Genomic DNA, 24863 nt, shown 5'->3' on the forward strand with positions numbered 1-24863 from the left:
TTATGCCTACCTCCTATTTCCTATCATTCAGCCACTCGCTAATCCACAAAAGGATGCCTCTGCTTATGCCATGAGTACTTAACCTTTTGCAGGAGCTTTTGATGGGGGACTTTGCAACCTGTTTTGTAAAGAAGTCTAATTACGCAAATCTTTACTCCATTTACTTACTGACATTCTCTCAAGATTGTTGGGAGGCAGGATTTCCCTTTATGCTATGCTAGCACTTCTCTTACATGCTAGATTTTAGGCCTGGACTTGTAGGGGGATATATAAAAGCAACCAACATTCCAGCATTACCAAGAAGCAGAACCCAGAATGGGCCTACACAGATCGGGGTCCAGTGATCATCAAGCCCACCCCTGTGAGTCCCATTGGATGCAGTAAATTGCCCACAATAAGGGGCACAGCTCACAGCAGGGGGAGACTTGCCCATCACCTGAGACACTGCCGCCTGGCATTGTGTTGAGTCAGCCTAACCCAACCTAGTGCCTTCCAGAAGCGTAGGAGTACATTTTCCATCATGCCCCAGCCAGCACAGCCATCATCCTGGTTGGTGATAATGGGAGGTATAGTCCAACACATCTGGAGGGAACCAGGTGGAGGAAGGCTGTTAAGTTTTTTAAAATCCTCCTTTTCTTCAGCTTCACAACCCAGCAAAGAGACAACAGCAAATCAAGAATAGTTAAAATATGTAATTACATATAATCTGTATTTATTTACTTACAATGGTAGAAGCTGCAAGGAACAAAATTGGACTAGATACCAAATAAGGGATGTGCGCGCACATACAACCTCTATAAATGCACAGCAACGAAGTGCCAAAGTGTCAATATCTTCATTACCGTAAATTTACACAGGCAATATTCCTGTGGTGGCAGCAGATAGATGAAAGAGGGAAGATTCTGTTTCTTATGCAGTCAGGGACTGCAGCAATCAATGATGTTCTTTATTGCTTACATTTTTAGACAGATGAAATCCCAGGAACAGAACCTGTTTCAGATATAACTCCACTACCTTCAAGAATCTGGACACCAAATCCTATGAGGAAAGGTTGAAAGGGTTGGGTCTGTTTAGCCAGGAGACAATTAAGAGGCAATATGGTAGCCACTGGAAGGGCTATCGCATAGATCAGCCTTCCTCAACCTGGTCCCCTCCAGATGTTTTGGACTATAACTTCCAGCATGCCTGACCACAGGCTATGCTGACCTCCAAAACATCTGGAGGGAATCCGGTTGGGAAAGACTGATGTAGATGATGGAGCAAGTGTGGCTGTTGTTGCACCAGAGGGTAGGACCCAAACCCACAGGTTCAAATGAAAGGATTTCAACTTAGCCATACAAATAATTTCCTGACAGAACAGACTGGCTCAGAAAGTGGCTCTCATTCATTAGAGGATTTTAAGCAGGGGCTGAATGGTCACCTATCAGGGATGCTGTAGCAATGGATTTCATTGTCAGGGGGTTGGACTAGATGACCTGTGAAGTCCCTTCCAGGTCTAGTTCAGCCATCTTCTCCAATGTTGCTTCTGCTTCACCAGGGTATTATGATTTCTGAGCATGCAACTGGGAAGAGGTAGCACACCTCAAACATTTCTTAGGGAATCTCTCAAAACAGTGACTTGCTTTGGAAGCTACACACATAGATACACACACAGCCAGTATTTATTTAAAATATTTCTACACTGCTTTCCAACATGTACTTGAAGTGCTTTACATGGGGCAATAACTTAACCACCTTTGTGGTATCAAATTCAGGGGTGGGGTTTTGGCCTCCTTCAGGTGTGGCTTAGCAGTCAAGGGTCCCAAGATTCAATGGAAAGCTGGCATGTTACATGAGGCAATTGTAATCTTGTCATGAAAGCAAGGAAAATGTTGGTTTTTTTACCATTTTAAGTGGATCTAAAACATAATCAAATTAGGGCATTTTTGTCAACTAATAACCCCTGTCCTTGCAAGCTCAAGCCTTTGATGTAAAGGTCAATATGATGAAGGATTTTCCCCTCCCTGGGTTGGTGCTGTCAACCCTGACAGTGGTGTGGAAGCTTCATGTGTGCAGAGTCTCCATTCCCTCTGACCCCAAGAGCCCTGGCTCAACACAGGCTCCTGTTCCAATCCTTGCAGAAACCTATTCCCATTAAATCAGTGGTGGGGAATGTATGTCCCTCCAGCTTTTGATGGACTGCAAATCCCATCAGCCCTAGCTAACATAGAGAATAGTGAGTGATGATGGGAGTTGCAACCCAACCACAACTGGAGGGCCACATGCTGTTCCCGATCCCTGCATTAAATGGAAAGTTCACCTATGCAAGGACTTTCCTCAATATATGCTTGTTACATCCAGCTGCAGTTGATCCCTGGCCAATATCTACCCATTCCTCTTGGAGCCTTAAAAGAAACCAACACTTCAGATTGCAGCAGAGGATAAGCTATGCAGAAACAGATTTGTTGTTCCCTTCTCTCTCTATTGCTTGGAGGTGCCATCATCCTAGAGGCTGGAAACCAGTTCATTGGCACTACAAAGGAACAGAGGCTGGGAGGCTTGAACAGAGGTCGCTTGGCATACAGATGAGAGAGCATGTCTGTACCCTGGATTCCCATGGTTCCAGCTTAGTGCCTGAGTGGGCAAGTGGAAGAGGAGGAAGCAGTGCTGGAAAAACAGGAAAGGGTGCTATGTCGTGGTACTCTGCACATCTTTCCACCCCATGGGATGCATCACCTATTCTGAGCTTGCAATGTTTCCACTCCACCTGCACCCATCCTATTATAGGGAAATCAGGAGGGGTGCTGGGGCTGGGGGGGAACTGCTTATGCTGAATGAGTATGTCCAAGATCCAAGGGAGCATGCAGGCATGCCCCAGGTCCTCTCTGTGGCCTAGGAACCGAGAAAGCAACAGCTGCAGTACTTCCCCATCCTTTCCCTGGCAACTGCCTTGGTCAGCAGTGAGGTAGCACCATGGCATTGGGCCAAGGCAAGCTTCCCCCTTTCAGTGGAGGTTCTGTGGCAGTTCTAGGCTCCTGCCCACAGGTGAGCCATTTCAAATCCCTCCGCTCAAGAGGGAAGCTCAGGTCCCCCTTCCATGGACAGGCCTGGGGGGAAATCCATACTGATGCCACAGCAGCAGGCCCTGATCCTGCAAAGCACAACAAAGACAGGGTGCGGCTTCAGGGTAGGTGCAACGATGTCTCAAGGCGACCTCATTAGGAGGACCTCCTCTGCCTTCATGTCTGGGGACAAGTCCTGCTCTGCCCCGTCAGAGAATAATTTGGTTCTTGAAGCTGCGGCTGAGTTCTTTGTGGGGCAAGACGATGGAGTTCAGGATGACGACTTCGGCAGGGATGGTAACATTGCAGCCTGTGGAGGAGGAGGGAGCAGTGAGAGGCATCAGTGAGGTGAGCAAGGGAGGAGAAATGCAGGAGGGTCTTCCCCGCAAGAAAGACAGACTCAGAAATGCAGGAGGGTCTTCCCCGCAAGAAAGACGGACTCAGAAATGCAGGAGGGCTTTGCTCGCCAGAAAGACGGACTCAGAAATGCAGGAGGGCTTTGCTCGCAAGAAAGTCATCTGAAAGACTTTCAAGAAAGACATTTGAAATGTCTTTCAAGAAAGACATTTGAAAGACTTTCTTTCTTTCTTTCTTTCTTTCTTTCTTTCTTTCTTTCTTTCTTTCTTTCTTTCTTTCTTTCTTTCTTTCTTTCTTTCTTTCTTTCAAGACATTTCTTCCTCACAAGAAAGACAGACTCAGAAATGCATGAAGGTCTTCCTCAATTACCAGGGGAGGAGGGCACAGAAAAGGTACAGAAGCTTACCCAGGATGGTGATGGAGGGGGTGAGGCGGCCATCCCGAAAGAGAGTCTCACTGTCGATCTTTGCGTAGGGATCATTCGGGTTGGGGTCACTGGGGGTACCCTCTACACGAGCCCAGCGCCCAATGGTGCTATCCCAGCCCACAATGCTGTTCAGCACACAGGTATGGTCCTGTGCAGAAAGCACGGAGAGAAGGGAGTTGTACGACTTTTTCTGTCTAAACATGGATGGAATTGAGCTTTTAAACTGCAATATACTGGTATTTTTTGTATTTTGGCCCTACCCCTTTTGCTTCTGGTCCTGCCCCCCTTTGCCCCATCCGCCATTCAAATGTAGCCACCTGAGAGCTTCTCTGAAATGGAATTTGGTCCTTGGGCCTGGCCTACACGGACTGGCAGCTCCTCTCCAGGGTTCCAGGCAAGGCTCTTTCCCAGCCCTACCAGGAGATGCCAAGGTTTCGAGAACTGGGACATAGTAAAAGGTTGTGGGGGGGACAGGAGGGGACATCAATACTTCACCCCCTCATCTTGCTGCAAAAAGTCACCATTTATGAAAATGATGAAAGAAAGCTTTATAGTTTGTGAACATTTTACTTTTCTTGTGAAACCAAGTCACAGCCTCAGCTGCGTTTGAATCAACAATTCAATAGTGCAATCCTGTACACATTTACTCAGAAATAAGCCCCATTCAGTTCAATGGGACCTACTGCCAAGTAACTGCCTACAAGACAGCAGCCTGAATTTCTGTCACTCCTGGGAGGAAAAAGAGCTTATGCTATAACAAATTTGTTAAGTCTTTGCAAGACTCTTGGAAGAAGAACCGCACCCCCACCAAACCTTACAGTGCACTAGTGCCACCTGCTGGGCGTGGACACAAACAACGAGAAGGAAAGCGCTAACCTTTCCCGAAAACCTCCCACTCGCAATTAGCGCCATAACGGTGCTAACCTCAATCCAGCATCAGTGGCATGACATCCTGTCATTGTATACTACAGGGGTGAGTAACATCTGGCCCTTCAGATGTTGTTAGAATCCATCAGCCCCAGCCAGCTTGGCTAATGGTCAGGGAAGATGGGAGCCGTAGTCCAACAATATTTGGAGGGCCACAGCTCCACCCCCTGCAATATAATAGCTGGAGGATGGTGGGACACCATCCCCCCCGTTCTTATAAAGAGGAAGTGCACAGGAAATGCCTCTCCTAAGGCTTCATTACTGATAATAAGAGCTTTACGCTAAAATATGCTGGTGTTCTGGTTCTGTCCCTTTTGCCTTCAGCCCCATTCACCACTGGAATATGGTGCCTGAGAGCTTCTCTGAAATGGAATTTGGCCCTCGGGCAGAAAAGGGGTTTGACACCTCTGCCTTAAGGTGGTGAGAGCTGTTGGATCTTGACCCACTGGAACTTGGGGCAACACCTACCTGGAGAGAAGCCCCGTGCAGAATGATGGATTCCCGCACACGCACTCCAGCCCCGATGGTCACCCCCTTTCCGATGGAGACGTTGGGACCTAGCTGTTGGGAAAATGCACAGGGGGTGTCAGTGAAGTGGCATGCAAGCCCTGCACCTGTTCATCTAGCTGCTTCCCTACACAACGGGACATGGGAGTGCTCAGGGGGCCAGAGACACAGTCAAAAGCCCCTAAAGCTCAGCATAGCAACCTCCCGGTCCCACCTGTGCTACAGCCAAGACACTGAACATGCCACACCCACTATGCTTACCACAGCACTGGCATCCACCACGGCTGTTGGATGGATGTAGACATTCCCTGTGTGGAAAAGAAGCCCCAGCAGAATCAGTTCTCTCTACTCTGTGATGGGGAGGATTAGTTTGGAAAGCTTCGCTACAGAGGTTCTGCTTCTCTACAATACAGGGGTCCAGCTGCAATGCTAAATATCCAGCACAGACCCAGCTCGGTGTCACAGTCTAATGCAGACTGTGGAATGGGCTGCAAAAGGTTGCTGCCTCACCATAGGGACATGTGCCAAACTAAGGCAGGCTCTCGCCAAGTCTAATTCTGGCAGATTCTGGAACCAAGTACATACACAAAACAGAGAATAGTTTCTCCAATCTAAACATTTTCCAAAGCAATGCAGGAAAAAAATACTGCCCATTCCTAGATACTGAAAGAAGGGACATCACATACTTTGGAGTAACCTAGGACAGAGAGGCAGGACTTGAGGCCCTTGGAAACTGGGCTCCCAATATGGGGTCTCTGCCTCCAGCACTCCTGTTTACAGATTGACACATAAAATGAATCCTTGATAGTTTGGAACACAGATGGTACATCTGGTTCCTGCCAAGAGAATGCATCTGAGTTTTTGTCTCGTGAAGGGAAAGGAGGGAGCCAATACCTCGGATGGTGGGTCCACCAGACTTATTCTGGGCAAGTCTCTCCGGGTGGCACTGGTTGTAGCAGCTCAGATACAGGCGATTGGCATAGATGGCAGAGCTGGCAAAGAGAAGAAGGCAGGCGTTATGCTTGCCACCTGCCCCCAAACACCGCACCACCCCATAACAGCAGCCTCTCGAGGAAAAAAAGAGAGAGAGAATGAATGAACAAATGGCTGGCTCACCCAAAGAGAAGGCTCATGCTCCAAAAGTAGGAGAAGCCTTTCCACCTTGGACAGGACAGTGCACGGGGCAGTTTACTTCCACCTCATGATACTGACAATGCCCAGCCTCATTTCTCTCCGCCCCCCATTCTGCACCCATCTGGAAAGTTCAAATTCTCTTTCTTTTTTTAACTGGAATCCTGCTACCCATGTGACACACACCCCAGTTCTAAACTCAAGAAACAATGATGGAAAATTAAGATTTCTGCTTCAGAGACCCACATTTTTATTTGTTTGGATTTTTCTTTAAGTCAAGACCTGGGAAAACAGAAAGGAAGAGTACAGAGCTTGGACCTGTGGAGGCTATGGAACAGTAGTCAAGAAGCAGGAAGGAACGAGTGGGTGTGATCAGCCGCCACTTGCCCCATCCATCTCCCAATACCTGAAGTTATGCTCAGCAGTTCCTCTGACTTTTGCAGTGTCGCTATATTTTTGCCAACACATTTAGAAGTCCCGCTCGACACACGCACCAACTTTATCACCCCATATACTAGTTAAGAAAACAAAAGCTGGGATCCACAGCGTACAAAACTGTGCAAGGTATTTGAGTCAATACTTGGCACTCTAAAACGGTGGTGAGCAAAAAAATAGATCCCCGGATGTTTTGGACTTCAACTCCCAGCATTCCTGTCCACTGTCCATGCTAGCAGGGGCTACTGGGAGTTAAAAGTCCAAAACATCTGAAGATCTACCTTCTGCCCACCCCTGCTATGAGACACACTGAATATACGTTGACCTGGTTCGCATGTAATGACAACCCATCGGTACTGAAAACCAGGTTGCCATGCATGCATGAGTGGGAGAGAGCAGGCACATTGCCTGCAGTGCATCCGCCTCTTGCACTTTTACTCCATGACCCATAATCAGCTCCTTCGTAGGTTGTGGAGCATGACATATGAACACGGACCTCTGGGTTGTTTAGGAACTAAACAACCCAACAGTTAACCCATGGTTTATTGTTGGGTTAACCCCTGGGTTCTTTAGCCCCTAACCAAGTCAGCAGTCTGACTTGTTCAACAACCTACAAAGGAGGCAATTGTGGATCCCGTAAAAGCGGAAGAGGCAGGTGTGCTGCTGGCAATGCACCTATCTCCTGCTCATGCGCAACAACCCATGGCTTTTCAAACCAATGGGTTGTCGTCATGTGTGAACAGCCCCAGAGACTGGCTTACAACCACCTCCGTAGGCGGAGCACCCCAGACTGGCACTGGGTAGTGCCTCCCTTCTTCGCCTTACCCAGCAGATTTGATTTGGCTCCAGAATCCCTCCGTCTTGTAGGCAAAGAGGCGCCCCTGCCCGGCCAGTGCTGTGAACACATCCTGCTCCAGTCGGATTGCTTCTGCTCGGTGCCAGCCGTTAGTGCTTTCCTCTCTGGGGGAATGAGCCCAAGAAAAGGTGAGGGAGGTAGCAGACTGGTTTGCTGGAAAGGGGGTGCAGAGCAACCAGGGAAAGGAAGGGGGTCTCTTGAGGTTGCACAAAACAAATGCTCAAGCTGGCTGCCCAAGCGTGGAGCCACTTCCTCCAGCAACTGGGAAACTAAAGGGCTGGTTCTGCGCCTAAGTGCCCAAGCCACGCGGAGCAGGGCCATGGCCACACTTGGGTGAGGGGCATGCAGGATGGAGGGCGAGACAGACACTTACCCAATGCATGAGCCCCTACATGTGGGCAAGGGATGGCAGAAGGAAGAGGAGGAGATGGAGGAGATGAAAAGAAACAGAGAGAGAGAGATGGTCGATGAGTGACCTGCTGTTGCTGCCCGGGAGCAGGAAGGACACAAGGGCACCATTGGGGAAGACTCACAGAAGCAGCTCCTGCTGGTTACGCTGGAAGACCAACCCGATGTGATAGAAGACGGCCGGCGTAAACAAATAGATCCCGCAGTTGATGAGCTCGCTAACAAAAGTGCTGGGCTTCTCCACGTAGTGCAGGACCTAGAGGAAAAAGGGGACAGAAGAGCAGGGTGAGTCACCCACACAATGCCGGGGCCTGCTCCACCTGAAGCCAGGATCCAGAAAATGGCAGGCAGGACTCAAGGAAGGGCACGTGGGGTGACAGGAGCACAGCAGGAGAACCCTGCTAGATCAGACCAGCACGCTGTTCCCACGCTGGCCAACCAAATGGCTCTGGGAAGCCCACAAGTAGGGCATGAGTGCAATAGCATCCTCCCGCTCGTGTTCCCCAGCCACTGGTATTCAGAGGCATAGTGCTTCTGATACTGGAGGTAGCATGCAGCCATCAGGGCTAGTAGCCATTGATAGCTTTCTCTTCCATGAATTTGTCCAATCTCCTTTTAAAGCTACCCGAGTTGGCAGCCCTCACTACATCTGGTAGTGCCAATTCCACACTTCAGCTACACGCCATGTGAAAAAGTCCTGCCTTTTATCTGTCCTGAATCTCCCACCATTCAGCTTCATGTCACTCTCCACAGGGCTGTGCCTCTTCCTCCCAGCCTTCCCTCCACATACCTCGTGGGTGTCAGTATTTGCCACAATACAGCCGTAGTTCAGAGACTGCTTCCTGTTGGCCTACAGGGAAAGAATATTGTCACAGGAGCCTTGAGTGCAGACGGAAGCCCTGACAGTCAAACTAGCACCTTCTGCAGCATATCTATTTTATTTATTACATTTATATCCCCCTTTTTTCCTCTTGCATGGTCCTCCTCCTCCTCTCTATTTTTTCCTCACAACAACCCTGTGAGGTAGGTTAGGCTGAGAGCCAGTGACTGGCCCAAAGTCACCCAGTGAGCTTCATGGCCAAGTGGGGATTTGAACCTGAATCTGCCCAGTCCTAGTCCAACACCCTAACCACTGTGCCACAGTAGCATATAGCACTGCTGGGCAGCCAGGTTCCAATCATGGCCTTAGGAAGGCGAGAGACATGTTGCCCTGCATGGACTGGGACCCCACAGCTAGCCCCCCTCCCCAGCTGCATTCCCTCCACAGGGCGCTTCTTCCAAGCCCATCGCAATTCAGCCCACAGAGTCAGGGCTTGCCATTACCGTGGTACCCAGCATGAGGAAGCTGTCAGGATCCCCACGTTGCCGGTGGAAGCCAAGCATTTTGCCAAGAGGGAATTCAGAGCAGACGTCTGCATTTAGCACAAAGAAGGCTTCAGGGTTGCCCGAGAGGATCTGGTCCCGGAAGTGGTAGATGCCGCCGCCTGTGCCAAGCGCAGCATATTCTTGGAGGTACCTACAGAGGATGCGGGGCAGAACGGCTTTGTTTTTCAGCAGGTGGAAGAATCCTCTATGCCAGGGGTGGGCAACTTGGAGCCTTCCAGATATTGTTGGACTGGAGGTCCCATCATCCCTCCCTCTTGGCTAGGCTGGCTAGGGCTGATGGGAGTTGTAAGTCCAAGTCCAACTACACCTGGAGGGCCACTTCCCATTTCCAGAGGGGGTAGCTGTGTTAGTCTTCTGCAGCAAAACCAACAAAGAGTCTTGCAGTACCTTAAAGACGAACAGAGTGACTATGGTAGAAAGTTTTGTGGACTAGAACCAACAGGCACACCAAGCGCTATCCTCAGTGATCAGGTGTGTGTGTGTGTGTGTGTGTGTATACAAATGAAAAAGAAATGTAAAGGCTGGAGGTATATGCCAATAGGATGCAAAATGGACAGGCTGTGACAATTCAATTAGAGTGGACATGTATGCAAATTGGGGTGGAGAAGGGCTTCGCTAGGTGTCAGCAAAAGCAACTGGCCATTTCAACAGGCTCAGACAGTGCGGAGTGAGGATCTCAAGTGGCTGGATCCCATCCTTAACTTTCCTGACCGATGGCAGCTGCCCACTCACCTGATTGGGATTTTGAACTCTTGCTGGGCTGACACCAGGAAGCGGCTGAGGGCCTCATTGGGCTGATAGAAGCCAATCAGGAGAATCTCCTTCACATTGGGCACCTGTAGAAGATAGAAAGGGCTGTGGCTCAGTGACAGAGCACCTACTTTGCATGCAGAAAGTCCCAGGTTCGATCCCTGGCATCTCCAGGTGGGGCTAGAAAAAAACTCCTGCCTGAAACCCTGGAGAGCTGCTGCCAGTCAGTGTCAACAATATGGGGCTAGATGGACCCATGGTCTGACTTGCTAGAAGGCAGCTTCTTATGGTTATGTATGTTCCTAAGGCAACAGGAATTAAGCCTCAGAAGTCCTATCAGATCCTTACCATGAGAGTTTATCTCAGTCTCCTTGTCTGTTTTATTATGCAATAGAGCTGAATGGAAGTACCTCCTCCCTCCCTGCAAAACCTTTCCTTAATAGGCTTCATTACTGTCAGGGTGGACACTGAGCCCATAGAATCCCAGAGTAGTTCTGATTTTGAGGAAGAGCAGTCGCTCCTGGGAGAGGAGTGCGCTCCTCTTTCCCAGGGCCAACAGCTGATGGAGATTCCTCCCACCAACATTCCTAGCTTAGATAGCAGTCCAGGGAGTAACAGAGAGCAGATAGCAAACTTGGTGGACGCGCGACGCCGACGCAGAGAGCGGCGCCAGATGGAGGGCGTGGAAAGGAGGCATAGTGCCCGGTTGGCGCGCAAACAACGGCTGCGCCCAGAGGATCCAAGGGAAAAGGGGAGGGACTCTCCCTAGTCCTTAAGTTCAGGGGTCCTGCAGTAATTCCCTTTCAATCGGGGACCAACTGTTCCAACTTAGGGCATAGGTTCGGTGCTGCTCAGATCTAGTTGCAAACGGTATAGTTGTTAAGTTGTAAAAGAAGAATAAAGCTTTGAAAGGAATCCCTTTGTCTGTGTCTGGACTTGGCTACTGGATTAGACTGAGAGAGCCCTCCAAGGAGCCCTTGACAATTACCTTAGTGCAGGCCTCAATATGGTGCTGTATCATGGGCACTCCTGCCACGGGGAACAAGGGTTTGGGTACCTCAAAGGACAAGGGTCGGAAGCGGGTCCCTGCCAGGGGAAAGAAGATCACAGAATCACAGGCCTGTTTGTTTCATGTCTCCCACCTTAAGACAAGTGCAACCCCACATCACGGGCTGTGTTCTGTCGAGTGGTCTGCTGCTTCGAGTTGGAAGAAAGGGCAAAGAGCAAGGGGCATCATGCAGAGGTTCCCAAGGAGCAGGGAGCTGCTCATGACTCAAACAAAGGCTTGAGCAATGAGATGGGAGGGATACAGGGTGGGCAGAGAAGGCAGACTGAAGTGAAACCAAGGCATCTTTTCTTCTAGAGTTCATCCCTGGCCTATTTTCAACACTAGAATCTAGCCTTTGTTCATAAGAAGTCATAAGAAAGAGTTTCTGAACTTGCGCAGAGTGTCTGTCTCTCACTATTAAGTTTCACACAGAGACATTTGGAAATAGACTTTCAGGAGAACACCTTGGCCCCATCAGTCCCCTTTTTCTCCTGCTCCCTCTGACATTAGGCCTGGCCACCTCACCACTCAAGAGGGCTACACCTCTCAGGACTCTCTGCCGGATTGTCTTGCACCAACTTTTGGACGGCGGCAGCAGAGAAAACAAGGGGCTGGTCTCGACACAGCTAGGAGGTGGGGTACGATGGGATGGTGCCCGCGGAAAGGAGAGACTGCTGGGATGGTCTACGGAAGCCTCCCCCCAACTGGTCCCCTCCAGATGTTTTGGACCGCAACTCCCATCCTACGGACCATTAGCCATGCTGGCCGAGGCTGATGGGCGTTGCAGTCCGAAACCTGGAGGGCACCCGGTTGGGGGAGGCTGGTCTAATGGCAAGAGGAAGCAACGGGTACGGACAGGGGAGGGCCGTGGATGTCCGCGTTGGGATGCCGATGGAGCTCACCTTTCTGGGGGCCTCCGATGAGGATCACGGCTTTCAGCATCGTCCCCTTCGTCCGGCAGGAGGGCAGCGGGAAGGGGGGACGGGAAGGGCTCCTCCTCCTCTAGCACAGCCAGCGGGGAGAGGCGAACACGGCGATGGGCAGGCAGCGCGGGCCTCTCCGCGCCTCCCGCGCCCAGCCCCACTCGGCCGCCGAGCGCCGCTTCCGAACACGTGAGAGCGCCACGTCAGCCCCGCCACCGCCGCGCCGCGCCGCGCCGGGCCGGGCCGGGCCGCAGGGCGGGCCTCCGCGAGCCCGCCAGCCTTAAGGGGGCGCCGAGCGAGGCCCTTCGCCGCCGGCCGGGCGTTTCGCCTCCTGCAAGGCTTGCCGCCTCGGCTCCACCTTAAGCCCGGAGGGAAGGCGGGGCGGTGCCGTAGGATCTGGGGGCGTCGAACGGCCCTCGTGCAGAGGGAGGATCCCGGCAAGCCTAAGGGTGACGGGGCGGAAGAGCTGCTCGCCCCGGCCGGGGAGGCCGGCTGGCCGCAGGCGGGGGCAGGATCGGGAAATAGCGCCCCCCCGCCCGCGCCACCGCTTCTCAGCCTTGAACCCAGCGGAGGTGGTGGCTCTCGAGACGGTGGGCCCGCGCGTCCGCTCTGGGTGTTAGAACCAGCCAGAACTCTAAAGGAGCTGTCCGGGGTGCTGAACCCAGCCCCCGAGGCGCAGCACCGCGGATAGCTCCTTCCGAGTTCTGGCTGAAGCCAGAGTGGACGCGCAGCCCCACTGACATTGGAGCTAGCAACTTCCACTGCTTGAACCATCGTGTGAAGTCATTCTAAAGAAAATGCTTTCTCTGAGCAGGTAAAGATGGATTTTCCTCTCTGCTTGAGCAAGTAAGCCACATGCCCCACTGACACAAGCTCTGCCGCTGCCCGAGGCAGGAAAGCGTGGCCTCCGACCTCTTGCCGCCCCCCCCTTTCATCTCTCTCACACACAAAGATTTGTTTATACTTCAGGAAATCGTGAGGTTCCCCCAAGCCTATTGATGCTTCCGTCACTTGTGTGGCCAGTACTGAAATACCTGAACTAATAGGTGCTGGGGCTCAAGACTGTCTGCCTGAAAAGCATCCCATCTGATTTGAGGGCCCTTCCAAAACTAACTGAGCATGATCTACACCAGCTCACCCATGTGTTGAGAGGAATCTCTACTACAATAATAGAGAGTGACTCTGGGCATGCGTAGAGTTGGGTTTCCCCATAGGCAGTCCCTATTACTGTTGTTGTTGTTGTTATTCATGGACACTGTATCAGTAACACATACTCTCGAGCAGAGCCCTGGAAGTCAAAAACTGTTCTGCTAAAGTCCTGGCTCCAGTTAAGCCTTGTGAGTGTGGCAAAGAGACTTTGAATACATGCTACAGGGCAGAGGCGGGAGGCATGTACATGACATGATTTGTGAAGGACAGAGATTCAGGGCTGTGTGCCACTCTTCTGTATCCCCTGTTCAGTGCTCCTGTCACGTGGACAAGACCGAGGAGCAGCTGTGAGGCCCAAACAATCCCTGTTATGGTCAAGAAGGGCTATTTATATCTTCAGGCTTGGGGTAGGCCTGGGAAAGGGATCCTGCAATGTCCCTTAGCACACGTAGGAGGCAGCATTGCCAAGGGAATGATGGCAAAGTGCTGCTGGCTCCAAAGGTAAAAAGCCAAGGGGTCCTCAACTTCTGGAAGCAATGGTGCTGGTAACCCAGCCTTCCCCAATCCAGATGTGTTGGATGTCAACTCCCACCAACCCTAGCCAGAGTTGTAGTCCCAACTTCTGGTGATCATCAGGTTGGGGATAACAGTGGTAACAGAATGCTGGACTGGATGGAGCTGCAAAGCAGTTCTGACACTGTTGCTAATGCCTGGTGCAGGGAGAGGTTGAAAGGATTGTTGGATCCCACCCTAGAAGTGGTTTGGCATCACCTTGATGCAATTGTGGAAGAGGCCTGGGAATTGCCTTTAATTCCTGAAGTACTAGGACTGATCCATTACTTCCTCCAATAGTGACGTGCTTGCAAGATCATTGTGATCAGTGGACTCACTTGTAGGGGATTCAGCAGGGCCTATTTGGGGGACTCTCCTGGCTGGTGGGACCATCTGGATGTCACCAGTATGGGACCCACAGAAGAGTAAATCAGTAACCCAAGAAAAGTGCTCTGAGTGATGATCAGGTCTTGTAGGTCAGAGTGGGGCGCTTTGCCCAGTGTTATGACAGCTGGAAAAATACAGTTCAATCCCTGGAAAACACCCACTCCTTATGGAAGGGTTCTAAGTCTCACTGGGCAAAACTGGACTTGTTACCAGATATCACATCCTTTCCTATACACACAGGTCATGGAATAACTGGCATCTATCCAGATGAACAACTCACCCCCCCCTTCAACTCTCATCTTGAAGACCAGCCCCATTCATCATTTTTGAGCCATAACTTCAAGCTGCCTATATATCACAATGAGGATTAGAACCCGAGTGCTTAATGTGAAATGTAGCATGTCAAAGGTCCAGCAAGCCAGCCATGTTATTCATGGCCTTGGTGTACAAAATGAAGCAGGACAAAGGCTAATAGAGTTTTGCCAAGAGAACATGCTGATCATAGCAAACACTCTTTTCCAACAGCACAACAGGTGACTCTACACATGGACATCACCAGATGGTCAATATCGAAATCAGATGGATTATGTCCTTTGCAGCCAAAGATGGAGAAGCTCTATACTGTCAGTCAAAACAAGACCTGGAGCTGACTGTGGCTCAGATCATGAGCTTCTTAATGCAAAATTTCGGCTGAAATTGAAGAACGTAGGGAAAACCACTAAACCATTCAGGTATGACCTAAATCATATCCCTTATGAATATACAGTGGAGGTGAGGAATAGATTTAAGGGATTAGACCTGATAGACAGAGTGCCTGAGGAACTATGGACGGAGGTCTGTAACATTGTTCAGGAGGCAGCAACGAAATCCGTCCCAAAGAAAAAGTAATGCAAGAAAGCAAAGTGGCTGTCTGATGAGTCTTTACAAGTAGCTGAGGAAAGAAGGGAAGCGAAAAGCAAGGGAGAAAGGGGAAGATATACCCATCTGAATGCAGAGTTCCAGAGAATAGAAAGGAGAGACAAGAAGGCCTTCTTAAATGAACAATGCAAAGAAATCAAAGAAAACAACAGAATGGGAAAGACTAGAGATCTCTTCAAGAAAATTGGAGATCTCAAGGGAACGTTTTGTGCAACGACGGGCATGATAATGGACAAAGAAGGCAGGGCCCTAACAGAAGCAGATGAGATTAAGAAGAGGTGGCAAGAATACACAGAAGAACTATACAGGAAAGATCTTAATGTCCCTGATAGCCATGATAGTGCGGTCACTGAACTTGAGCCGGACATCCTCGAGAGTGAAGTCAAGTGGGCCTTCGGAAGCATTACTAACAACAAAGCTAGCGGAGATGACAGTATTCCAGCTGAGCTATTTAAAATCCTAAAAGATGATGCTGTTGAAGTGCTGCACTCAATATGCCAACACATTTGGAACACTCAACAGTGGCCACAAGACTGGAAAAGGTCAGTTTCCATTCCAATTCCAAAGAAGGGCAACGCCAAAGAGTGTTCAAACTACCGTACAATTGCGCTCATTTCACATGCCAGCAAGGTTATGCTCAAAATCCTACAAGCTAGGCTTCAGCAGCATGTGAACCGAGAACTACTGGAAGTATAAGCTGGGTTCCGAAGAGGCAGAGGAACTAGAGATCAAATCGCCAACATTCGCTGGATCATGAAGCAAGAGAATTCCACAAAAACGTCTATTTCTGCTTCATTGACTACACTAAAGCCTTTGATTGTGTGGATCACAACAAACTGTGGCAAATTCTGAAAGAGATGGGGGTACCAGACCACCTTACCTGTCTCCTGAGAAACCTGTACGAGGGTCAAGAAGCAACAGTAAGAACCGGACATGGAACAACCAATTGGTTCAAAATTGGGAAAGGAATACGACAAGGCTGTATACTGTCACCCTGCTTATTTAACTTATATGAAGAGTATATCATGAGAAACACCAGGTTGGATGAATCACAGGTCGGAATTAAGTTTGCCGGGAGAATTATCAACAACCTCAGATATGCAGACGATACCACCCTAATGGCAGAAAGCGAAGAGGATCTAAAGAGCCTCTTGTTAAGGGTGAAAGTGGAGAGTGCAAAAGCTCGTTTGAAACTCAACGTTAAAAAAACTAAAATCATGGCATCTGGCCCCATCACTTCCTGGCATATAGAAGGGGAAGAAATAGAAGCAGTGACAGATTTTACTTTCTTGGGCTCCAAGATCACTGCAGATGGTGACTGTAGCCATGAAATTAAAAGACGCCTGCTCCTTGGGAGGAAAGCTATGGCAAACCTAGACAGCATAGTAAGAAGCAGAGACATCCCCTTGCCGACAAAGGTTCGTATTATCAAAGCTATGGTTTTCCCAGTAGCAACGTATGGCTGTGAGAGCTGGACTATAAGGAAGGCTGAGCACCGAAGAATCGATGCTTTCGAACTGTGGTGCTGGAGAAGACTCTTACGAGTCCCCTGGACTGCAAGGAGGTCAAATCAGTCAATCCTAAAGGAAATCAACCCTGACTGCTCATTGGAAGGACAGATACTGAAGCTGAAGCTCAAATATTTTGGCCACCTAATGCAAAGAGAAAACTCCCTATAAAAGACCCTGATGCTGGGAAAGATTGAAGGCAAAAGGAGAAGGGGATGGCAGAGGATGAGATGGCTAGATAGCATCACTGATGCAATGAATATGGACTTGAGCACGCTCCGGGAGAGAGCACAGGACAGGAAGGCCTGGCGTGCTATGGTCCATGGGGTCACAAAGAGTCGGACATTACTGAACGACTGAACAACAACAATATGCACACTTAGCTGGAAAGATGCCCCACTGAACACAGTGTGACTTACTTCTAAGTAGACATATAGAGGATTGTGCTGTAAGGCTCTTAAATGAACTTCTGTTGATCTCCTGGGTTAAATAATTCCAAATTTGTCATCTCCTAATTGATGTAAAGGAAGGGAGGTGTAGAGCACAGAGGAGCAGTTGGTCAGCAGCCCTCCCCAGAAACCTCCTTTAGAACAGGTTGCTCACAGAATTAATCTCTTTGAGCATCTCTACAGCAGCCTAAAATGCTGCATTTAAAATGGGGCTTTCTGCTTCCATTTTAAATGCAGGATCACCATGGACTCCCTTTACATGTGCTTCCTACCCCTCTTCTCCCCCCTTTCCCCCCTTATCTGAGTCTTCCATATGTTTCATTATATGGCCACTAGATGGCGCTGTGGTCTAGCTTCTCTTATTGAGAGTTTTTCTCTTTTCACACAGGGAACTCAAGCACTATAATTTGATAGCTCATTATCTCTGATCTTTTAAAAAATGGAATAAAAGTCATTTAGTGCGGGAGATGCCCTGGAGGTTAACGGCGTCATCTAAAGGACCCGCAAACTTCCATGACTAACCAACCTCAATAGCAGGATAAAAGCTCCATATGAAGAAGCCGTTAACTACAACAGCTAGAATAGCCCTCCAGATGTGTTGAACTACAACTCCCATTATACCTAGCCAGCATGGCTATTGATATCTGGAGGGCACCAGGTTAGAGATGGCTGAGCTAGAAGCTCTTCCCTCCCTTTCATTCCCTGCAACACAAGAGATGAAAGACCCAGGATTTTCGATTTCCGTGCAAGAAACTGCATGTAGTATGCACAAGAGACCTTGATATAATCAATTTATTTTATTGAGTTCTTGTAGCAAGAAAACAGGTCAGAAAGAGTCTGGAGGCTTCTGGGATGGTTCACTATAGCTGAGATGCTGGGGAAAGGCCGCTGGCTATTAAGGCCTACGCAGCTCCTGGTATGCCCCTAAACCAAGGCTTTTCAAGGACTGCTGCTGCCCATGGTGCACTTTCAGCAAAGCCGTTGGCTGGCAAGGTGATGGCCCCACCTGCCCCAGAAATGGATTCAGCCCTGAGGCAGGTTGGGGAATTCTTGCCAGTGAGTCAGGCCCCCCAGGAAGTCAGAATTTCGTTGGTGAGAGAGAGCCTCAGGTGCAATGAGAGAAACAACAAGACTCTCTGTTGCATTGTAGGGGGGCAAGAGAGCCCACACTGTGTGTGGGGGGGACTAATTTGCTTTCCCCAGCTCTGAGGGCCATTCTGTTTGCCCAGCCACTTCCCAGGGCTAGACAGTATGATACTCTGGACTGTACTTGGCAGCAAGGATGGAGAGTTGGGGGGGGGGGGACATACAGCTGGAGGGTAGTAGCTCAAACCACATCAAGGCGTGCAAAAGACTGGTCCATGCCCAGGCTGTTTTCCACGAAGACCTCGTACTTCCCAGCATCACCCGGCGTCACCTTCTTGATGGTGAGAGTTGTTGAGTCACTGCCAATATTGTAGTACACTCTGAAGAGAAAGGAAAGGCAGTGACCTTAAGTTGAGCATAGATCCCAAGTTGGAACATACCTTAAACCCGACTGCCATGAGCGGATGTTTCTCACTCTTCCTTCCTATCACCAGCAGGTAAGGTTGCAACTGAGGGAGCTCTGAATATCCAAACCTGGCTGCCTTTAACTCTACCTGGTCTGCCCCTTGCAAAGTAACTCAGGTCCAATACAAAGAAAAACACCAGGAGTGTCCAAGGACAGCACCTGGGGTCTGTGTTAAATGAAGAAATCTCACATACCCCAACCACCACTGGAAGCTCAACCCAGGTTTCTCTCCATGCTTCTAGCAAAAACTACCTACACATCTAAAGTTCTCCATAATATAAAGATGATACTCCAGAATTCAAGCTCTGACATCATCCATGCTGGTTTCTAGACTTTCTGAACATCGTCCAGGAGTGCTTAAGTGAGCAAGGAAGAAAGGGACCATGAGGACCAAGCATTACGGCGCCCTCGCTGTGCACTGCCCCAGCCATCTTGGTATTATGGGGCTACCCATGCTTATCACCCATAGGGAAGGACCTCACTCACCGGTCGTCCTCTTCAATATCCTCGCCATCCTTGGCCCAGCCGACATCAGGTGCTGGCTCCCCACTGATGTGGGCTGTCAGGTTGACTGTGCTGCCCTTCTTGGCCTTAGTGCTGTCTGGGCCCTTCTCGATCTTGGCAGGTACTGCAGGGGAGAGAACAGGGGAGATCCAAACAAGGCCCCTTTCTTGTCCATCTTCTGTCTGGAGGCATCCTGTGCTGGCCCATGGCTTTTCTGACAAATCACTAGCCCTGCCTTGGATCCTCTAGAGCAGGAACCTAGACCCCCATTTGCTGGGGGTAGGGCACAGGCAAGAATCCTGTCCCTGCTATCGTTGCTTCTTCCATTGAAACATTCTTAAAGAGCCCTATGGAGGGCAAGTGGCAATTCTATTTTCAGTTCAGTTCCAGGCTGATTGATGGAACTGAACTAAAAACAGAACCCTGGGGCCCTTAGTGGGCCTGATGTTGCTTACAGCCATTGCAGGTTATTCTTGCTGCCTAGAGATGGCCCATCCAGTCTGTCTCTCTAGCCATGTCACCTTTTCTTCGTCCATCCATCCATCTATCTATCCACCCAATACAAGTAGACAGCTGCATGACTAGGGAGGGGATAAAAGTGGGATTTATAGAGGTAGGATGCCTTAGACCAGCCTTCTCTAACCTAGTGCTCTCCAGATGTTTGGGACTACACCTCCCAACATTTCTGATTATTGGCCATGCGGGTTGGGGCTGGTGGGAGTCGATGTGCAAAATATTTGGAGGGCACCAGGTTTGAGAAGGCTGCCTTAGACTCTAGAGTTTAAGTTTTGAACCTTCTCTGAGATTTTCCAGATTGCCCTGAATTTTCTATAGCATGGCCATAGAATCTCCTGTAGCTATAGCTTGGCCAGTCTCATTAAATCATTGGTATATCCCAGCCTCTCCCAACCTGATGCCCTCCAGATATTTTGGACCACAACTCCCAGCATTCCTGACCATTGGCCATGCTGACTGGGGATGATGGGAGTTGTTGTCCAAAACATCTGGAGGGCACTAGGTTGGAGAAGGCTGGGATAGCCACAAGGGAGCTCCCTGGGCTTCAGGTTCAGTGCAGAATCAAGGGATGCAGTTACCATCTCTTGAGATGCTGGGTTTTGTATAGCTTGCAGTGATGTGAACTCTGCAACTCATGATGACTCTGCAGTTTCCCCGGTTGCTGTGTGGATTTGGGTGGTCAGTGAGGGAGGGGGACAGTACAGGTTCTGCATGGGTCTCAGGGATCCGATTACTTGAATAAACACACATAAGCCCTGGGAGACTTGCTTTACTTCTGGCTAAAGCATCTCCTTCTAACCTGAGGCTGAAGGTATTAAGTGATGTAAAATAAGACGTCTCCTGGGCATCAGTCTTAGGGATGTGTCTCCTTCCCAGATAACGCAACTGTCAGAGAGGGCTTTCTCTGTGGGTTTGGGATCATGAGCTAGGTAGACGAAGGTCGTGATTCTATCCAGAAGGGAGGAAGGTTATGTCTTGACAGAGGCATGGCTAAAGTTAGAAGGGGCTTGGCTTTCTCTGCACAAGACATGAGGCTATGAATAGAACTGGGCAGGGCTATGACTTGAAGGAGTGGAGCAGGCTGTGTTACCTTCCCCAGTGAGGTGTGCCAAAGTGAAACATTCAAAGAGGAACTTCACTGGAGTGATGTGGCTGCCCAGGGGATGTGCATGGCTATGTTTAGAAGAGGAGTGTGGCTATGTAAGGAAGGGACACATTACCTTCTATGAGGAGGCGTGCCGAGTCGAAACACTCTCCGAAGGGGTTCTTCACAGAGATGGTGTACTTGCCCAGGTCCGGAAGGCCGCCATCACGCACCACGAGGGCTACAATGTCAGGGTCCTCAAAGATGTAGCGGTACTTGGGCCCATCCTTGAGTTCCACCCCATCTTTGGACCAGCGGATGAAGGGGTCCGGGAAGGCACTAATGCGGCACTCCAGCTTGGCTGCACTCCCTTCAATCAGCATCACATCCTTGAGGTTCTGCAGCACCCGTGGGGGGCCCTTCTCTTTCAGTTCTTTGCGGGATCTGGTAGTGGAGAGGAGGGGGTTAAGAGGCAGAAATCCAAGAGCCCACCTGAGATCTTGCCACTTCCCCATGTCTGGGGATGACTGCAAACTGCCCGTGCCTATAGTGTTTACCCATGACCAGAACATGACAAGAGATGGGAAGAAAAGGCAGGCAATGGTAACAACATTTCTGAGTAAAACAGCCCGTGTGTTGCACAATTATGCAGGCAGCTTTTACTACTAAGACACTTCGATCACTTGGAATGAGCACTCAGCCACCCACCTGCCTATGTGTCACTCAGAAATGGACTTCATTAACCTGCAGCTAATTGATTAGCAATATTATGACAGTAAAGAAATGCTTTAGGTATAAATCTGAGCAATCGTGAAAGTCAGATAACCAGTTAGAACTGTCCATGCTCTCCCCAGCCACACAGAACTCAATAAAAATATAAAAGGAAGCATTACCAGTGGGTAGGGACATCTGAGAAATCCGCAATGGAATCAAATGGGTTTGGATTTCTGTGAATCTGACCTGCAGATTCCACAGTGGACTGGCTTTTCCTGAGTTGCACGGATGCCATGGACTTGCAGACTATTTTTTAAAATGTGTCAAATTTTGTGCAAATTAGTAATACAAAAATATGTAAAATACAAAAATAGTGGACGAAAATGCACATTTTGGGGGGATTTATGGATTTTTGCAAGTGCAACCTTTGGGAACTTGAAAAAATCCAATTCCATCAATGAGTGGACAATGGGATGAAAGGCGCCTGACAATCCATGAAACACAGACAGAATGGATTTTGCACAATCTGTACATCCCTACCAGTGGGGAATGTTGGCTTAGTTCTTTCTGATGCTGGAGTCAACTCCTTAAACTGAATGATTCTATCCACTTTCTACAGATAATTCCGGGGTAAAAGGGAGTGGGGGTCAGAAATAGAGTTGGGTGCTTAATTGCTAGTAGTTTGAAAACAGGATTGAGCAGAGGAGCTGGGGTGTGACTAAGTAGGCTGTATCCCTCGAGACATTTTAACCTACATTGTCATCAGCCCTAGCTAGCATAACCAATGACGAGGGATGATGGGAGTTGTAGGCCAAAAGACCTGGATGGCCACAAGTTGCCCATCCTTGGAGTAGGCAGTGCTGTTCAGGACTTCACCAAGAGTGCAGCATTCTAATTGTTAGAATGAGAGGAAGAAACTGTCCCCAGGAAGCAAGGCTTACTCCCATCTTCTCAAGAAGTTTTGGAATATTCATGTAGCCAGCTCCCAGATGCTGGAGAATATGCTGGGCAGAAAGGTCAACTGCAGAGTCTAGGCCTGCAGTTCTCACAGCTGCCAGAGGCTTTTCCCCCCCTCTACCTGCCATATTCCTAGTGCATGCCGCTTCTCAGTTGCCCAATCTCCCAGTCCCAGATCACCTTTTCCTGCTCTCTCAAAGTCTTCATGGCCAATTCTCTCACCCACCTCTCTGATTGGCCCTTCCCTGTCCATCATGCGACCACCATCTCTTTGGCCTTCCTTTACTAACCAGCCATATCCTAGAACTATCACAGCTTCTCAAAATACGTCTCAGGTCATCCTTCATCACCTCCCACTGCCTCCACCCCAGCAGCACCGCTAGATCTACTACTGGAGATATATTTGGTCTTCATGGGCAGCTCCATACACCGCCTTAGACCACTGTCCATGGCTGGCAGCAGCCTGAGTTGGCCCTTCCTCCTGCTGAGCCCCGCCTGACTCCCCTTTCTGGATGCTCTCCTGATGTTTATTTATTGACAACATTCCACCCCTTCCTAAAGATTTTTCCAGGGCACCTTTACAACATATAAGAAAATGCAACCAATGCAAGTACAACAATTTGAAAACTAATAAAAGACAGCCTATAAAAGCAGCATGAAACCAGTTTTATCGGGAATGAAAACTGTTAAACAATGGGTGGGGGGAAGTGTTTCACTTGGTTCTGCAAAGATTACAAAGGAGGCAATAGGTGGATCTCCCTGGGGAGATGATTCCATACCTGGCTGCCACCACTGAGAAGGCCCTCTCTCTTGTTGCCACTCGCCTCTCCTCAGATGGCGGGGCACCTGGAGGAGGGCAAAGATCTTAACATACAGACAGGCTAATGCAGAGGTCGGTAGTCCTTCAGGTACGCTGGTCCCAAGCTGTACAGGGCTTTGAAGATAAGCAGCAGCACTTATCCTGCCCTTAGGGTTGTCTGTTTGCTTGCTTGTTGATAAAACAGTTATCGCCCACCTTCCAGCCCTGCCTCTAAGGCAGCTTTCTTTTTATAAAACCAACCAGTGTCCATTGCAATTCAAACATAATCAAATTAAAATCCAAAGAGCTCTCAAACCGAGCAATCAAACCCTTCTTGGTCGCCTTTCCAGACATTACTTCAGGTTCCCCTTTTCTCACTGCCTGTGCTCAGGGCTCCATCCTCCCACCAGCCACGCCCCTCACCTGTGCCCACGATAGGAGGCCTGGATGCGGATGGCGGCATTCTGCACCTGAGGGTCATTAATGTCCAGGGAGAATCCTGCTGGGGGAGGGGCAGCGGCTGCTGCCTTCTTGGGTGCGGCTTTTGACATCTGTGTAATTGTGGTGGGGAAAGAGCAGGCTTAACGTCACAGATGACATTCCCACTCCCCAATGGGACAGAACCCCAGCCCTCCTTCCTGCCCCCACTACTGCCATTCTAACATGAGACTCTCATCAGCCATTGCTGAGAGGTCCCCTCCAATCTTGTTTGCCCCACACACTGCTGAGAAGTCTTGGCGAATGCTGGCCTCGCTCTTCCGGAACCTTCCAGTGCAAAGCAGCCCAGACCCACCCGAGGTGGACGTGAACAAGGATAGGTTGCTGTCCCCACTCCCTCGTTCTTGCAATCCAAATTTATACCTCTGTGAGACAGGCCTGCTAACTTGCTAAGGGTCCCATTGGGCTGCTTGAAATCATGTGCAGCCGGTCCACTGTGATCACATCAGTGTGAGGGTTGGGGTGCGCCTTGAAGCAAGGCAGAGAGGTGCATCAGGACAATGAGAGTCCTCCAATCCCTGAGGAGACTTCCCAGGTAGGGTGGTGCTGGTGGGTGTGCTAGGTTGGGGCAGGAGTGGTGAGGGTCCCTTTCTCTATCCACAAGGCAGAGGTCTCTTACCGTGGGCAGCACCAGCTCAGCTCTGCTGTGATGGGAAAGGGCACAGGCCGCTCATCCCACCCACATTTATATCTCTAGAGGAGAGACGCCAGGTCTGTTCATGCCCCCAGCTGCATTCCTGCCCTGATGTCTCCTTCTTTGGCCGGGGGGGGGGCATGCCCCCTGCCCAGGCAGGAATCCTGGGTACTCCCTTATATAGCCTGTTGCCAGGTACCTGTGAGAATTGGGGCCGAGCTGATTGCAGCCTGGTGCTGTGTCATCACATTGACTGGCCCAGAGGGACAGAGATGGAGCAGCTGTGCCATTCCTGCCTTTCTGGCTGAAAGACAGAGTCGGGGGGAGTGGCAGCCGAGCCCCCACTGTCTGGGCGGCTACCAGCATGCGCGCGCGCGCGCGCGCGCGCACACACACACACACACACACACACAGCCTTAGGAGGATCAGAAAAGATCGGAGGGATA

The 24863-nt window shown here is 49.9% G+C and overlaps 2 protein-coding genes across 2 annotated transcripts; both read right to left on the bottom strand.

Moving 5' to 3' along the window:
• Positions 1-677: 677 nt before the first annotated feature.
• On the bottom strand, positions 678-12407 carry GMPPA (GDP-mannose pyrophosphorylase A). Its single transcript, XM_084804855.1, has 12 exons — positions 12176-12407; positions 11214-11311; positions 10208-10311; positions 9413-9605; positions 8880-8939; positions 8215-8345; positions 7651-7785; positions 6154-6251; positions 5521-5567; positions 5221-5313; positions 3805-3973; positions 678-3351 (listed from the first exon to the last, which is right to left on the bottom strand). The coding sequence occupies exons 1-12, from the start codon at positions 12213-12215 to the stop codon at positions 3251-3253; spliced, it is 1269 nt and encodes a 422-aa protein (XP_084660981.1). The 5' UTR covers positions 12216-12407; the 3' UTR covers positions 678-3250.
• Positions 12408-17939: 5532 nt separating this feature from the next.
• Positions 17940-23851, bottom strand: SPEGNB (SPEG neighbor). Its single transcript, XM_084804870.1, has 4 exons — positions 23709-23851; positions 20952-21259; positions 19198-19339; positions 17940-18625 (listed from the first exon to the last, which is right to left on the bottom strand). The coding sequence occupies exons 1-4, from the start codon at positions 23834-23836 to the stop codon at positions 18487-18489; spliced, it is 717 nt and encodes a 238-aa protein (XP_084660996.1). The 5' UTR covers positions 23837-23851; the 3' UTR covers positions 17940-18486.
• Positions 23852-24863: the final 1012 nt, after the last annotated feature.

Source organism: Heloderma suspectum, chromosome 1 (assembly GCF_057233095.1).
Source record: "Heloderma suspectum isolate Gila_16-S chromosome 1, 16-S_ref, whole genome shotgun sequence".
NCBI lineage: Eukaryota > Metazoa > Chordata > Lepidosauria > Squamata > Helodermatidae > Heloderma > Heloderma suspectum.